General features: G+C 46.7%; 2 protein-coding genes across 5 annotated transcripts in view; one reads left to right on the top strand and one right to left on the bottom strand.

Moving 5' to 3' along the window:
• The first annotated feature begins 6,491 nt into the window (after positions 1–6,491).
• Positions 6,492–13,344, top strand: Asb8 (ankyrin repeat and SOCS box containing 8). 2 transcript variants are annotated; one of them, XM_036209104.1, is made up of 4 exons: positions 6,492–6,605; positions 8,158–8,317; positions 9,871–9,975; positions 11,581–13,344. In XM_036209104.1, exons 2-4 carry the CDS (start codon positions 8,189–8,191, stop codon positions 12,211–12,213), a joined length of 867 nt encoding a protein of 288 aa, XP_036064997.1. In that variant the 5' UTR covers positions 6,492–6,605; positions 8,158–8,188; the 3' UTR covers positions 12,214–13,344. The 2 variants fall into 2 exon arrangements, with proteins under 2 accessions (XP_036064997.1, XP_036064995.1); XM_036209102.1 differs by having other exon boundaries at positions 8,154–8,317.
• Positions 13,345–15,308: 1,964 nt separating this feature from the next.
• The window catches only part of Pfkm (phosphofructokinase, muscle), a 46,364-nt gene continuing 45,014 nt past the window's right edge, over positions 15,309–16,658 (bottom strand). For all 3 annotated transcript variants that reach the window (XM_036208857.1, XM_036208855.1, XM_036208856.1), the window contains 3 exons: positions 16,246–16,345; positions 16,060–16,165; positions 15,309–15,838 (listed from right to left, as the gene is read on the bottom strand). In XM_036208857.1, coding sequence (XP_036064750.1) covers positions 15,694–15,838; positions 16,060–16,165; positions 16,246–16,345 — 351 coding nt within the window. In that variant the 3' untranslated portion in view covers positions 15,309–15,693. The remainder of the gene's footprint in view (positions 15,839–16,059; positions 16,166–16,245; positions 16,346–16,658) is intronic.

Genomic DNA, 16,658 nt, shown 5'->3' with positions numbered 1-16,658 from the left:
GGGCGCAGGTTCCATCTCATGGAGTGGGCCTTAAATCCAATCAGATAGTGGTCGGTCATCCCACAAATTTTGTGCTACGATTACACCAGCGTGCCTTGCAGGCAGGCCACCATTGTAGATCAACGGGTTTGCAGCTGGGTTGCTATTTTCCTTCTCCTTTGGTAGCATGCAGAAAGAATACCTTCCAGCACCATGAACACTAGGCAGCAGGGATGAAGGCTCTAGATGAGCACCAGCTTGACTTCTCTGTGTTCATTGAGTTGTGTAGGTATTGTCTTCAGCAACATGGAGTTGCCAGGTTTGAGTGAACAACCAACAGCCTTGGCTATAGCCTGGGTTATTTGGGGGTTTCCAGAGAGCCCCATTGGCCAACAATTCAATTACATGTAACCCAATTCTAGCACTGGAGGTTTTATTTGGGGATTTGCTTTCTTCTTCTCCTTCTCCTTCTCCTCCTCCCTCCTCCTCCTCCTCCTCCTCCTCCTCCTTCTTCCAAAACAGGGTTTCTCTGTGTAGCTTTTTGCCTTTCCTGGAACTCACTCTGTAGCCCAGGCTGGCCTCAAACTCACAGAGATCAGCCTATCTCTGCTTCCCCAGTGCTGGGATTAAAAGCATGTGCCACCAAGGGGGGTTTGCTTTCTTATCATACCCAGAACCATCAGACTAGGGGCGACACCACATCTCAATCACTATTTAGGAAATGCCCTACCAGCTTGTCTACAGCCTGATCTTACAGAGGCATTTTCTAGGTTGAGATTTCTTGCTCTCAGATGACTCTAGTTTATACCAAGTTGACATAAAAAAAACTAGCCAGCACACCTACTATGTGCTGGGATTTTGCTATGCAGAAGGACTGAACATAGGAAATCTGCCTCATCCTTAATGGGGTCAAAAGGACAAAACATGTGGCAATCTCTCTAAACAAATGCAAGCTAATATCAAGATGGCATAGATAATAGCCCTTAATGCTTTATGGAGCATATAAAACTGTTCTTCACAGATATGGCCTAGGTTTTGTGACCTTAACCCTTGGTTTAGATGCTCTCTGGTCTCGGGTCAGTAAACTGAGGCTGAGATATGGAATGCAACTTGCTCAGAATTGGAATATTGGTTCCTACTGTGCTTACATATTGTTTCCAAATATAAAGAATCACAGTACGTGGCAAGCCTAAACAAAGTTCAGAGAAGGTAAAATTTACTCTTGTGTTAGTAGGGATAAGTTAGTTTTCCCAGCTAGATAGATAGTGGATTACATTGTAGATCCTAATTTTTTACTCCATCCTATCACTTTGGACCCATCCTTCTCTCCTTCAAGTTTAAGAGAACCTCAAATTTTCCTTTGGCTTTTATTCTTTTGGTGATAAGAGTATTTGGGAAAAGCCTCTTCCTACGTTTAAGACACCTTTCTCTAGGAAGGACGTGCCATCAACATTAGACATGTGGCCCCGACGAAGGGGGCCTGAGGCAGGAGCATATCTGATGAGTTTGGCCAGAGCCCAGAAAGCTGTCTCGGAAAGCTCTCTGTCACCACTTAGGAGCTAGCAAGGTGGAATTCCTCTCCTGCAGCTTCCTGCCACTCCAAAAGATCTGCTTAAAACCAGGAAACTATTTGGAGCCAATGGGAGAAGAAAGCTGGTTCACTCCTGAGAAGAATTCTCACATGGCTTCAGAGGCAGGGCATCAGATCTGTCACCTGGTTCACCCCCATGGCCTCTGCATGGTCTGGAGGCTAATCCGTGTTGACTGCTGCTAGCAGCAGTGGATACAGCCATAACAGCATTATCAAGTTTCCAGCTCAAGTTTACGCCCAGCTCTGAAAATAGAAACACTAGTCAGACTGTCTGCCAATTAACACCACCTACTGGGACCTTCTTGAGGGCAGAATTGGAAGGAATATAGCAGGAGATGACCTATGGTCTTATGGGAAACAGCACACACACAAACAAAAAAACCAAACCAGAAACCCATGAATCACTTCTATTCAAGCTGCAAAGGACAGAAATAACTATGTATGTAGTAAGTACCTATGGATGCAATTCAGATGTGGAATGCACAAGTCATGGGTGTGATCAAACCACATCTTTGTTCTTTACCATTTTTTCAAATGTTTTACCTCGGGGTGGGGGTTAGGTTGTTACGTTCCTTGATTCCTGAATGGAAACTTGACCTTTTGGTTCATTCTGTGCTAAGTGATAGTCTTTTACAGAACAGTCCCTTGAAATTAAAAAAAGACAGTCTAGATGAGTTTACTTAGTAATTAGAATGTTTCCAGTCCAAAATGTTAGTCAGATTCTCAAATTCATTCCAAGGTATTGTCAGTCCAAGACTTCTCTCTCCATTCCCCTAGGTAGGGCCCACTGCTGGTAGCTGCCAGCCTTCAACTTTCTCCTGGACCTGCTATCTTTTGCTCTGCACACACCACCAAAGCTCCCCTCCCGTTGGCTCCTGCTATTCTATCTGCTGTGTAAAAGTGGGAGGAGGCAGGACACAGGAGTCCAGGGGCTGCTCTTTAAAAGGTCACCACTGTATCTAATAGATGGCAGACGCTGATTTTTTTCCTAAAGAAAGACTTTAATAGTTCTTTGGAGATTCCCATCATCAGAGCCCTCTTAAGTAAATGCATTTGTCCTAGAAAGACATGGAAGTGGTGGTCTACAACAAACTACGGATTTTAAGATTCCTTTATCTGTCTCTAACTTCAGGCCATCTGGTTCCTCCATGCCTCTAGACCACCCTTTAGACAGTAGGCAACTCCATGTTGTCTGTCTTCTTTGTGGCCCACATTTGGTGCGAGGACTTATTGATAAATCCATTCTCTGCAGCTGCAGTCTTTTACTTACAGGCAAAAATGTTGATGTAGTTCTTGACTTTCCAGCAACAGGGAACACTTTTTGAACTCTCTGGTGCCAAAGAAGTTCATTTTTGTGCTTGAGGAGAAGGAAGTATTTGGGTACGCAAGGGGACTCATCAGTACAAAGTTTTCCCCATAAAGCTCGTCACAGGTCTCTTTCCTTCCTTCCTGTGCTCCCTTGGTTTCCTTCTGGAGTAGAATGGTTCTTCATCGTTGACTTTGTGGATGTGATGGTCCTTAACTGCAACCACAACGGTCAAGTTTGCCTTCCAATCCTTCATCAAAAGGAGCCACGCTTCATCTCTGCTCCCTGAAAAACTGAGCCTCTAAGATCAGAGGTCAGTAAATGTTCTGTAATGGGCAAATCTGAAACTTACTTTTGTTGTGATGCAGGTCTCCAAGACATTTCAAAACAACCTGTATGGGTAGTTTATTTCATCACGTACCGGCAAAATGCAATCATTCATACATTTATAAAATACCAATTTTTCCTCATAATTTATAGTCTTTAGTATTTATCAGTCAATAGATTTGGGGAATGAGTTGGGGAGGGGGATACCATCAAGATAAATAATTGAGTCTTCTCAGAAAAAAAACATCTCAAAGCAGCAGGAATTGCATGCATTTTTGAGTAGTTTGTCTGGGAAAAAAAAAGAAAAGAAAACCAATTACAAGCTAAATCTTGAAAAAAGAACAGGAGAAAAAAACAAAATTAGATTTTAAATGTGACAATGTTTTACAAACGAGTGATGGTTATAAAGATCATTTTACTGTTCTTTCTAGTTTTTTCTGTATGTTGGAATATTTTTATAACAAAAGTAATATGTGTAGGCAAGTGTTGCAACTCTAGAGGAAAGGTATCCTGACTGTTCAGGGAGTCAGGCGACACCTTGAGCTGCTAGGAAAGCTCTGGCAGCTGGAGATGCAATTAGGACAGCTCAGCTCTGGAGGGGGAGGTATCCCAGATACCTTGAGCTGCTAGGACAACTCAGCTCTGGAGGGAGAGGTATCCTGACTGTTCGGGAGTCAGGCTATACCTGGAGCTGGGGTGCAGTGGGGGATGGATGGTCTCACCGCAGGATACAGCAATCCTGCTTCACTCATAGAAAGTTGCTACAGCTGAGCTTTGCTCAGCCTCCACGTAAGGGGGCTTCAGAGCTCGGCATCTTCTTCGGCCCAAGATGTTGCTTCTTTTGCTTCAGTCTGCTAAAGGAGAAACCCCTGTAGAAATGTAGCAATCTCCTGCAGCTTCAAGGAAAAGTTGATACTTTTCTGTTCCATCTTGCTCAGTCCCCTAAGTGATATCTTAGCAAGGTTCTTCTTCTCTATGCCAGTGAATGAAGATCTTCACACCCAAGACTCTCTTGAGAAAGAGATTTATTTGGGAAGGAGGAGTCCAGGAGAGTGGCTACCTCTACCAGGGTGGGAAAGAATATCTCACAACTGAACAGGCAGGGTGGTTTATATAGGATCTCTTGGGGGTGATTTTTTAAATCAGGGATTGGTTAGTTTTTTTCTGCTCAGGGATTGGTTAGTTTTGTGGGTTAGGGGCAGAGATGGCCCTGAAATCAGGGCCAAACTGTGTTTCTTTCACTGGTCTTTCTTAGCTTTTTGGTTCTAATTCTAAGGCCAGGGCATATTTCTTTCACTGGCTCTGGTTCTAGGGACAAAGTGTGTTTCTTTGGCACTGGTTTCAGAGTCAGGGGATGTTTCTTTGTTTCTGGGTCTGAGGATAAAGTGTTCCTTTCTCTGGCTCAGGTCCCAGATCTTGGATGTGTTTCTTTCACTGGTTCTGGGTTCTGGGGTCAGGCTGGGTTTCTTTGGCCAGCCCCTTTTCTCTATAATATATGGTAGAATATTATTTTAAGATGTGTTACGTTTGTTTATGCTGTGGGACATTTGTTTAATGATGCAAGGATGTGTTACATTCTTTTATGCTGCATTGTTTAACTCTGTGAAGCTGTGTTACTGTGCCTGTCTTAAACACCTGATGGTCTAATTAAGAGCTGAATGGCCAATAGCAAGAAAGGGTAGGTGGGGCTGGCAGGCAGAGAGAATAAATAGAAGGAGCAAGAAGAAGAGGACACAAGGGGTTAGCCACCCAGCTGCACAACCAGCAATGGGTAAGAAAAAGATATGTGGGAGTGGAGAGATGGCTCAGAGGTTAAGAGCACAGGCTGCTCTTCCAGAGGTCCTGAGTTCAATTCCCAGCAACCACATGGTGGCTCACAACCATCTGTAATGAGATCTGGTGCCCTCTTCTGCCGTGCAGGCACACATGCAGGACACTGTATATATAATAAATAAATCTTTAAAAAAAAAAAAAAAAAAAAGGAGGAGAAGAAAAGAAAATGTAGGCTTGCCTACAGTCCAGTCTTGAAAGGAAGAAAGAAAGGAAGAAAAAGAAAGAAAGGAGAGAAAGATACACAGAAATAGAAAAAGGTAAAAGCCCAGAGGCAAAAAGCTGGCTAGCAACAAGCCAAGATAAGGCTGGGCATTTAAAATTAAGAATAAGCCTCCATTTGTGATTTATTTGGAAGTTGGGTAGCCCCCCCCCCCACACACACACAAAGAGCAAAACAACCAACTACAATGCTATTAAAATTTAAAATTAAGAATCATCGTTGTCTTTATCTTCCTTTAGAAAGGAGGCATCAGCAGAAGCAAAAATGGAACAGACAGAGGTTGGGGATTTAGTTCAGTGGTAGAGCGCTTGCCTAGCAAGCACAAGGCCCTGGGTTCGGTCCTCAGCTCTGGGGGAAAAAATGGAACGGATATTATAGACTCGGCAATTTTGTAATGAAATACTCGCAGGCTCCATATTGTAGTTTGGTAACATCATGATAGCCACATAGTTATTCTAATTTGGGCAATGGGGTAAGCATATCGGAAGCAAGACCTTTTGCTTTGGAATTACATAAAAAAGAAACTCCTAAAAACAGAAGAATCTTTAAGCATCATTACAGCCAACATGGAGGAAGTTAATACTCAGAGAAACTGAGGGAAATAATAAATCACTCTCAGAACCAAAGCCCTAGCCTTGTTCTCCTACAGGGGTCCCTTGGTGCATGGCATTGAGCCACAGCTGTCAGGGCCCAGAACCTCCGAACAGAGGTGGACGCCACCCTTCAGTTTACAGTACTTTGTCTTGCTGGATCCTCTGACCCTATCCTCTCTGCCGGGCACAGGTGGGAACGTGCTTTTGTTGTGTGTGAATTCTCAAGAGAGAGCGCGGTGGTTCAAATACCCTGGGTTAATGGGATCAAGAGTAGAGAGGCAGTCACCAGCCCTTCACTAGGTCAGGTATGTGAAGCTGGTACTCTACTTTGAAATGGATGGTGCTAAGCAGAAGAGCATTGTTTGGATGAGGTGTCCCGGACCGGTTCTGGATGTAGACACAGGGAGACTGACAGTGGGATGGCCCTGGTCCACACAGACGCAGCCTTAGAGAATAGGCTCGAAAGCCGAGATCCGTGTTTCTTTTCCACCTTTGGACCAGAACGAGGCCCAGGGCTGGGGGCGAGCTAGAGACCGCGCCTAAAGCAACTGACTCGCGAGTCCCTAGGAAAAATCTAAGGGACTCCGGCGTCGAGAGTCTGCGCAGGCGCGCACGGCTTTCTCGCATTGGCCAGCGCGCAGGCGCCTACGCACCTCGGTCATTTTGCGCTGAAAACATAGGGCTGCCGCGGGCCGCTTCTGCTTCCGGGTCACGGCTTGACAGCGGCTTCCCGGACCGAGCTCTGCCCGCGGTTCGGTGAGTGCGACCGTGGGTGTGGGACGGTGTGAAGCCGGGTCCCCAGCCGGGAGCTCCGGAGCCAGGAACGTCCCTCGCCACTTGCCAGGGCTGCGGGCCTCCCTTCCCGGCCTTTGCGGGTGGTGGAGGCGGGGACAAGTCGGGGTCAGCGCCCCGGGGTGCAGGCTGAGGCTCCCGGGACTCCCCGGGATTGCTGCGAGCTCCTGGGGTCTCCGCCGCAAGGGACACCGCAGTCCTGGCATGTCACGCCCTTGTCCCGGCCCCTAGGCTCCGCCAGACCCAGCGGCCGCGAGCCTCCAGCAGCAGGTGTCATGGGGTTGGGTGTCCCCCGTCCGGGTCCACGGTCCCCGTGGCGGCGAGGCCCAGGCCAGAGCAGAAGCTGTTGTGTCTGCTGAGAGTCTTTCTGCATTGCTTTTTTTTTTTTTTTTTTTTTTTTTAAATAAAAGTGTTTGCTGTGCATTCCTTAGGGAAAGAGCACAGGGCATGGGGAGGGTGAGCACCAGCTGAGGACACTAAGGGGCGTGGAGACTTAGATGATCGTGACTCGCCCTGATTGCGAATGCTGTCACACTGTTTTCACCTGGAGCTTCACGGTAGCAGGAGGTGAACACTTGCCAGCCATGCTCGATTAGGGTTCCAGGAACCAGGAATCCAGGAACACTCGTAACATGAGTGCAGGGTTTAGTGTCTTCTACTTAACTATGTACCAGAAACTTAACCAGAGCAGTCCATGTCGCCCCCTTTAGATAGCCTGGGTTTTGTCCCCTCTGTCCACACCAGTGTTGGAACGAGCCCCAGACAAACCTACCTTTGCCGCACGTCCCACCCCCCATCCCCATCCCCACCCCGTTTTTGTTCCCTTTGCTACAAAGTGTAAGATACATATGTTGATGATCTGATGAGGGAGGCGGGGGGTTGGGGGGGTTGGGGTGGGGAGTGAGTTTATTTTTATTTATTTATTATTGTTTGTTTGTTTGTTTTCGAGACAGGGTTTCTCTGTGTCGCTTTGGAGCCTGTCCTGGAACTCACTTTGTAGACCAGGCTGGCCTCGAACTCACAGGGATCCACCTGCCTCTGAAATGTCTCCATCTTAGGGGCGGTGGTGGTTGACTTTACTGAGCAGGACAGTAGAAGACAGTGTCCTATCTGGCTAGTTGATTTTAATTAGATGGAAAACCAACAATGTGTGCACAGGTGTATTGTAAGGAACTTGGAGGTAATACTGATAATAAAAACAAAAATTCAGAGTTGGAAAAGAATGTTTCCTGTTTCAGCCATCAAGAACTCTTACTCCTTGCTAGCCATGTAGACCATGTGGCACCCCATGGGGATCTTAGTACCGGACCTCTTAGGGAGATCTTGTCCTAGGCATCAGAGAGTATCCAGGTTTAGTTATTGTAATCTGCCTTACTATTACAGGAGGTGGCCTTGATTAATCACTGAGCTCCTTGACAGCTTTTTATAGTGGAAAACCCCTCAGAAAATGCTTAACCCTGAAGACAGGTATGCTCAGCAATATTGTATATGCCTAAAACTTCTTTGTTTCAGGCAGTCTGGAGCATGTGAACATACTCTGAGCCTTGATGAGTTCCAGTATGTGGTATATTATGCAGAGTATTCAGAGCAAATACTCCCTCTCAGAACGCCTGATCCGAACAATCGCTGCCATCCGCTCCTTCCCACATGACAACGTAGAGGACCTCATCAGAGGGGTGAGTGGCCCATTCTTTTTTTTTTTTTTTTTGAGCTGAGGATCGAACCCAGGGCCTTGCACTTGCTAGGCAAGCGCTTTACCACTGAGCTAAATCCCCAACGAAGTGACCCATTCTTGATAGAGCAGGCCTTTGAAAGGGGAAGTGTGAGAATCCCTGCTAAACTCCCAGAGGTGTTTGAGCTGCAACCTTGATTTGAACACACACTCCATGTTCATCAGTGTTAGCATGATCATTAAAATATGTGCTCCCGAACTTTTGTTTCGTCTGCCTTTATGTCCTTGATGCCTTTCTTCATAAAATATATTCTAGATCACCCTACTTGCATGATTTCGGTTTGTTTGTTTTAACTTGACCGATGTGGAGCATGCACATATGTGAAAGCCATGCAGCTCTGAGTCGTCTGTCCATGTGTTATGGAGGGGTTTAGGAGGCAAGCAAAGTGGGGATCAGGTTTTAAATCCTTGGAGGTTTCCTTCAAACCTGGGCGATGGTGATTGAAGGGAGAGATTTCCTTTTCCTGCTTGGTTTCACAGCTACTAGTTTTAGTTCCATAGCAGACACTGTCTCCTAAAGTGTGTAGTAATTACCGATGAAGAAAATTAGAGACCTGAGTGTGACTCAGTGATGGAGAGTGTGCACCCACAGCACGCAGCCCACAGCCACCTGTAACTGAATCTCCAAGGGCTCTGATGCCTCTTCTGACCTCTGTAGACTGGCGTGGAGAAACCCATGCGTGTGCGCGCACACATAACACACACACACACACACACACACACACAATTAAAAATAAGTCTCACTCCTTCTAAAAGGAAGGAAACACTTTCTCTGATCTCTAAACACTGCTGCCAGTAACTCTGTTACATGACTAGTTCCCTGGAAAACTTTGGTACCCTTCCTCCTCTGAAGAGGAGAAGTTACAGAGTTATGTTTTGGAAACTGTGACCATGTGGTTACTCTACTAAAACAACTTGCGGGGCTTCTCTCTGGGTCAGCCGCACACAGGCCGAAGGAAGGGGCGCCATAGCTCATCTCAGCGCAGTGGGGTGGGAAGTCTCGGCTGTAGGAACTTGGCTGCTCTCATCCCAGCTCTGCTGCTGGGGGATGGCACACTTTGAGCCAGATTAGGAGCAATGCTGAGACTCAGGCCACCTTGAAGAGTTTGTAAACACACCATTAAGCCGCTTTATATTAGAGTCATTTGTTGAATTGTAAAAAGAGCCTGATAGTTCTGGCCTCAGTCTGAGACTCATGTTCATAACTTGCAGAGCACAGTGGCCATAGAAAGTGGGAGGCTGAGCCAGCTTTCCCACAACTTTTACACATAAGACCATGTCATCAGAGGTGTCCAGAGGGCCATTTTGGCAAGCTGTGTTGTGGAACAATTTAATAGCTTCATCTGGAGAAATGACTTCCTTTTCTTCCTCTTCAATATTCCCTTGGTTTGAGTACTGGAATTCATTACTAGAAATAACTTTGAGTTAAAGTATATTGAGGCTTGGAGTCCCCTCCCCATCAAATCCCTTCTGTGGCTTCTGAATTCCTTCCCATAGGGAGCAGATGTGAACTGCACCCACGGTACACTGAAGCCCCTGCACTGTGCCTGCATGGTGTCCGATGCCGACTGTGTGGAGTTACTGCTGGAAAAGGGGGCAGAGGTGAGTGACATTTCCAACACTTCCACATTAGTGAGTCATAAAAACTTGACCGGGCGGTGGTGGCGCACGCCTTTAATCCCAGCACTCAGAGGCAGGTGGATCTCTGTGAGTTCAAGGCCAGCCTGGGCTACAGAGTGAGTTCCAGGAAAGGCGCTGAGCTACACAGAGAAACCCTGTCTCGAAAAACCAAAAACAACAACAACAAAAAACACTTGACCTTCATGTTTTCCTAGAATTTCCCAGCTTACTTTGCAACTCATGGTGACATTGGCATATGTTACTAAAGCCAGGTATAATCATAAATCCATAAGATCACTCTAAGGATTTTATCCCTTTGACTTTTTTTTTTTTTAATTCACTTAAGCTGTGCATGGCTCCAAGAAAGAGTTTTATTTCTCTTTCCTTCTCTGCCCACCTCCTGGGGTTTATTCATATTCCCACTGACTCCTCTTCTGTGGGGTCACCATAAGTCCGGAGGCTTCTGACTCCAGTTGATTTGAAGCCGTGTGAGATGCTCTTAGACATGTGGAAGTCTGGAGATTACTGTCTTCTTTGTAGTTACATCCTAGGATGAAAATTAAATTTCTGGAAATAGACTCGTGGTATTGGCATGAAGCAGCATAATATAAAGAATGATTAAAAGAATAGACTCTGGGCCAGGCATGATGGTTTGTGTTCACCCGTGATCCTAGCACTGGGGAGGGGTGAGTCAAAAGGACTGTAAGTTGGAAGCCAGCTTGAATATATAACATGACTCAGAAGCTGACTAGCCCTCCTCCCCAAAAAGACTTTGGAACCAATTTCATGGATTCTACTTCCAGCCCAAGTGCCTTCAGTTGTGTGACCTTGAACAGATTCCTTAAACCCTGCCTTTGCCTCAGTTTCCCCATCTGTAAAAAGGGTATGTCATAAGGTTATAAAGTGTTTGGACTTCTGGCTTATAGCAGTCGCTAAGTATGTACATGACGACTTGATCTGGCAGCTCTGTTAGTTGGTGAGCAGTCTTGAAGATGGGGTATGCTGAGTGCTAGTTTGAATCAGACAAGCCAAATGGTTTGCTTTGGCTTTAGTGCACCGTATGGTGTGGAGGAGATGATAGATCAGGAATTTGAGGTAAGGATTGACTCAGTGAGGCACCTGCCGTTTCAGCACGGGAAGTTTGTGCTTTTCCTCCACATGAGTTTATCTGAGATCTCTGTGGGGTTAAAGAACACAACAAAGCTAAAAGGGCAGAGTTTTGACTTCACCATTTTTCTTTCTGGTTTCCACTAATCACAGGATATAGAAAGTGTCAGGGTAAATCATGGAGAATTTCTCTCAGAGCAGTAGTAGAGACTTGGACTTCATCTTTTCCCTCTTCAGTCCCTACCATGTGGCAGACTCTAGTGTAGAGAAGTAGACACGGGAGTCCTGCTGGCCTGGTGGGGTGGTAGTTGGCTGTTCTCAGTTCCTATGTGTTCCTTATCTGTGTCCTCTCATCTTGATCACCAGGACTTCTGGGGAATTGCACATTGCCTCCTTGTTGAGGGCATGACGAAGGGGGTGGGCAAATCCACGCAGGCATCGCTGCCCACTGTGAACCCCTTCCTTCCTTCCTTTCTGTAGGTCAATGCCCTGGATGGCTACAACCGGACAGCCCTCCACTATGCCGCAGAGAAAGATGAGGCTTGTGTGGAGGTCCTGTTGGAATATGGTGCAAACCCCAATGCACTGGATGGCAACAGAGACACCCCGCTTCACTGGGCAGCCTTTAAGAACAATGCTGAGTGTGTGCGGGCTCTCCTAGAGAGTGGAGCATCCGTCAATGCCCTGGATTACAACAATGACACACCGCTCAGCTGGGCTGCCATGAAAGGGAATCTTGAGAGTGTCAGCATCCTTCTTGACTATGGTGCTGAGGTCAGAGTCATCAACTTAAAAGGCCAGACACCCATCTCCCGCCTGGTGGCCCTGCTGGTTAGAGGACTTGGAACAAAGAAAGAAGACTCCTGCTTTGAGCTCCTCCATAGAGCTGTTGGACACTTTGAATTAAGGAAAAATGGCACCATGCCAAGAGAAGTGACCAAAGACCAGCAGCTATGTGAAAAACTGACTCTGTTGTGCTCAGCCCCAGGAACTCTTAAGACACTCGCCCGCTATGCTGTACGCCATAGCCTGGGTCTCCAGTACCTGCCCGATGCGGTGAAGGGTCTTCCACTGCCAGCTTCTTTGAAGGAATACCTGTTACTCTCAGAATAGCCTGGAGGAGACATGTCCGCTGTCCCGCAGACAACTCTGGGTGAGGTTTTCTTTGCAATACTGTCTCTTTGTCGTGGAACACAGAAAAGAACTTGTTTCTATTGTGTGGTTTATAGATTTTTGAGGCAGCACATCACAACGGTAATGTGTGCACCATCTCCCCTCTCCATACCGAGCAACCAAACCAAAAATAAGAAACTTCCTGCACTTCCGTTTGCTGGTTTTTTTTGCTTAGTTGCCTTGATAGTGAGCCCTGCAAAAGAGGTTCCCCACCCCCTGTAGGACACTTGAGAGCCAACAGTGTAACTAAATTTCCCTAGGAAGATGTAAAAGTACTCAGAGTATATGGTTTTACCTTTGGGGTCATGGTTTAGCAGCAGTTTCCCCTAAAAATGTTGAGTTGATCTGAAGTTTAAGACAAATCACAATTCCAATGAATAAGAATTAGGTTCCAAGGATGAATGCTTGAACTTCAGCGAGGATGTAGACTCAGAAGGGACTGGCTCCTTTCTCCTCACTGAACGGATAACTGGCTTCTTTGCCTTTTTCTGTAGTGTGAGTTCACAGAAATATCTTGCTGCTCCCCACAAGAAGAGATATGGGGTCTCAGCAGTCCTGAGATTGCGGGGCCATTCTCCTCCTAATGTGGCTCTTTCCCCGAAACTCCTCTGCACTGATGGGCTGAGCAGGGGTTTCCTGCACCTTAGAAGAAGGTGTTGTTCTAGCAAGGCCTTCTCCACAGAGCTTCACTCCCTGAGAGGGTGAACTTGGTTTTTCCTACTCTCTTGGAGCCTTTGCTTTCTATTGAGCCGTACGTAGACAATGGTAGGGAAAGTGGAGCTGGGGACAGAATATAAAAGGGTTTCTTTGGAATTGGCCTGCCTACCCAAAAGGACCTGTTTCAGTGAACAGTACTCTTCCTTTTTGGGTTCTTAAACTAGATGTTGGTACTGACCTCAAGTTATCTGTATGCAAGTTTGGAAAGCATTTTTTAAAAAGCTCACTGGAACTACACGCAATGAATAGGGCTTTCTGGCACAGCTAACTGAAAAAGCCTGCCTGCTTTTGTCCTTCACTGTTGCCGGGTTTGCCCATTTGAAAAAAGAATAAATAAATAATTCTGAAAGCAAATTTGGCAGCTTCCACTGTCTCTGCTTTTCTCTGCTTCCCCTTCTGCCCATTTATAAGGAGTTGCTTGGCTCCTCAGCGTACCTTTCTGTCTCCTCCCAGCAAGTAATTCTGGGCATGGTGGGTAGGAAAGCCAGACATAGTGTTTAAGATCTTCTGCTTCAGTCATACCCTGACCCCAGATTTGAAATCTCCACTTTTATTCTTAACCTTAGCTGCAGGGTACTCAAGGGTAACAGCACAAAGTGACTGGCATGCTCAAAGCTTAAGGTTCCGTGACCAGCACCACTAAAAAAGACTATCGAGATGGTTCAGCTGTATAATCCTAGGATTCAGCTCCCAGCATCCACATGGTGGCTTACAACCATCTGTAACTCCAGTTCCAGGAAGAGCTGATCCTACATGCAAATGGTACACTTAAGACTCATGTAGGCAAACACACTCATAAAATAAATTTTATAAAAAGAAAAATGCTACACATTAAGGCTCTAAAAAAGCTTTAAAAACACCAAGGCCAAGATTTCACCCATACTGTTAGAATTTCTGAGGAAGAGCTGTGCTCTTAGAGGCTTTGAAGGTATAGCTGGGAACAAGATCCAGTACTGTAGGCAGGAGGTCTCAAACCTAACAATAATTAAAGGCCATATAGGGAAATGAAATGCTAAAGCCAAACTCCACCCACCAAGACTGAATTAATTCAGAATGGAACTAAGCATCAGCATCCCCCCCCCCCCCCCAGGTGCTGGGATCAAAGACATGCGTCACCACATTTGGCTAAAAACTTTTGTTTGTTTGTTTGGTGGTTTTTTTTTTTTTTGGTTTTTTTTTTTTTTTTTTGGTTTTTTGAGACAGGGTTTCTCTGTAGCTGGAACTCACTTTGTAGACCAGGCTGGCCTCGAACTCACAGAGATCCACCTGCCTCTGCCTCCTGAGTGCTGGGATTACAGGCATGCGCCACCACTGCCTGGCTAAAAACATTTTTTAAAGATCAGTTTGACTCCAAGTTTTGTTAGGCTCTAAAACCTAGGAGATGATACTTAGAGACACTGTCCTCATCTCTGGAGAGGACTGTTAGTACTCCGCCTCATAACGCTGTTTTGGGGATTCATTGGTAACATGTAGAACGCCTAACACAGCAGCACTTGGTGTTTACTGTTATTTCTCGGCCTTTACAGACCACCAAAGAGCATTTAGCTGCTTCAACTTCCGACTCCGGCAGTACCTACTTAGAACTGCCACACGGTACGTGTAAAGCAGTACTTCGGTCAGCCAAATACCTACTGCAGTACTGTGGCTGTCTTCCCTACATTGCCAGGCAAGGAAGACAGCTGTACTGAGTGGGAGGGACAGGCACATTAAAAATAGGACCCCCTCCTGTCAACCTGGGATACAGTTTATAGTCCCACTCCTGGGGCCCGTCTGCAGCGGACACGTCAGTACAGGACCCAGCGTCGGCTGTGGACAGAAGACACACTGAGGCTGAGTGAGATCTGACATCTTTCTAAAGCATGTGTATTCCAACCATCCCACTGACACGGGTTCAGAACTAGGTGTCTCCATTGTCCAGGGTTCCCAAAATGTGCGTGTCAGGATCTGTCAGAGTCTGGCTTTGGTCCAAGGAAGGGCTGAGAAGGACGGATGCTGAGTTGAGGAGCAGACTGTGGGATGGCGAGGAAGAAGTGAGCCTGGGTAATAGGTACCCGATCAAGAACTAAACCGTGACCTCAGGCCTGGAGACAGGCACGTCTTCTTGGCTGTAGAGGATAGAGTGACTAGAGGGAGTGGGGCTGAGGGGCAGTAAGTACTGTGTGTTCGGGGACACTGTACACCGAGGGATGCTGAAAACCAAACCCTCCAACCAGCAGGAGTGCACAGGACAATCATGTGTGCTGTCCCCCAGGTTCTGGGGGGGGGGGGGGACGGTCAGACATGGTGGCCTTGTGAAGGGAATAACAAGAGTACCGAAGCACAGTGACCAGCTGGTGTTTATTAGTGTAGTTACACTTCATCACTGGGAAACGTAAAGGAATCTAAGACTCTTTGTTATCACAAAGAAATAAATAAAGCTTATTTTTAGGAAAACTCTGGGTAGCTGAAGCCTAGCAGTAGCACTAGAGAAATCCAGCCCGCGAGACGGATGAAACTGGGACAGAAGGAAGGACAGACAGTTCCCTCGGAGATTCACTCACTGCCCCTCCCCCAACTCCTGGCCACAGCTGATCAAGGTCGCTGATACAAGGAAACCTAACAGGGTAGGGGGCTAGGGCTAACACACTGAGAGATCATGGGCTTAGATCTACCAGGGCATGAGCTGACCAGGATCAGACACTCTCCCCCTCACTCCGAAGAGGTCTAGACAGCCGCTTCTCCAGACCGCTTCCTAGAAATGTGCTCCAGGTGGGCGTGGTCAGAGGTGTCCAGGTCAATCTCGTACTTGGCTAGGATTTTGAGGATTGGCCTTAGCTTCAGCCACCACTGCTCCTTGGGGATCCGGTGTCTACAGGGAAATGAGACAACGGCGATGTGATCGCGTACACCAGTCAATTTCTACCAAAGGCTTACGGGAAGAAGCTGGGTGAAAGAGGCTGGATTTAGGGCATGAGTACCTACAGGTGTTACTACAAAAGGAAAAGCATTAGAGACAATTAACAGGCTGTGGAGAGCAGGGCTTGGTAGCTAGTAGCAGGGAGAGAGCCATTCTAGAATGTAATGACTTACTCAAAATCTGTCTGGTCTTTCAGCTCGGTCACTGGCTGAAAGACCAGGGCCCTCTTCCGCATCCCCAGAACACAGCCTGAGTCTGGAGTATTGGCAAAGATCCGTCCTGGAATAAAGGATAGTCAGTCAGTCTCTCAATTGTGGAGTGGACTTCTGGAGAAGAGGCTCACTCTCCGCCCCACATACCGTTACGGTAGCTCTCTTTGATCTTCCCAGACATCCAATTCATGGCCTTAGCGCCCATCTTAGTGGCAAAATTCCTGTCAAAGGGGGTCGGGCTTCCACCCTGAGGGGAGAATCAGAAAATGTAGAGGAAAGGATCCTAACGAAGTACAGAGATCTGAATATACAAATGGATTTACAGGGAAGGGCAGATTGAGCTGGCCCATTATCAAGCACGAGGGTGGTCAGTTAAAGGACATGGTAATCATAGCTCTCTCCACTCCACAGTGGTCCCACCCACTTCAATGTCTCTATCTACTGTTCAGCTCGACAGCTTGGCCACCATGATCACCACTATGGAGATGTCCTTGTTCTCTGTAGCCCAACCCAGCTGTCCCAGGTAGAATCTCTGAGTACTATATGAATGTATATATGTG

The sequence above is a fragment of the Onychomys torridus genome, chromosome 16 (genome assembly GCF_903995425.1).
Source record: "Onychomys torridus chromosome 16, mOncTor1.1, whole genome shotgun sequence".
In the NCBI taxonomy this organism is placed as follows: Eukaryota; Metazoa; Chordata; class Mammalia; order Rodentia; family Cricetidae; genus Onychomys; species Onychomys torridus.
The sequence above is the reverse complement of the archived record's forward strand: the minus strand, read 5'-3'. Positions and strand labels throughout refer to the sequence as shown.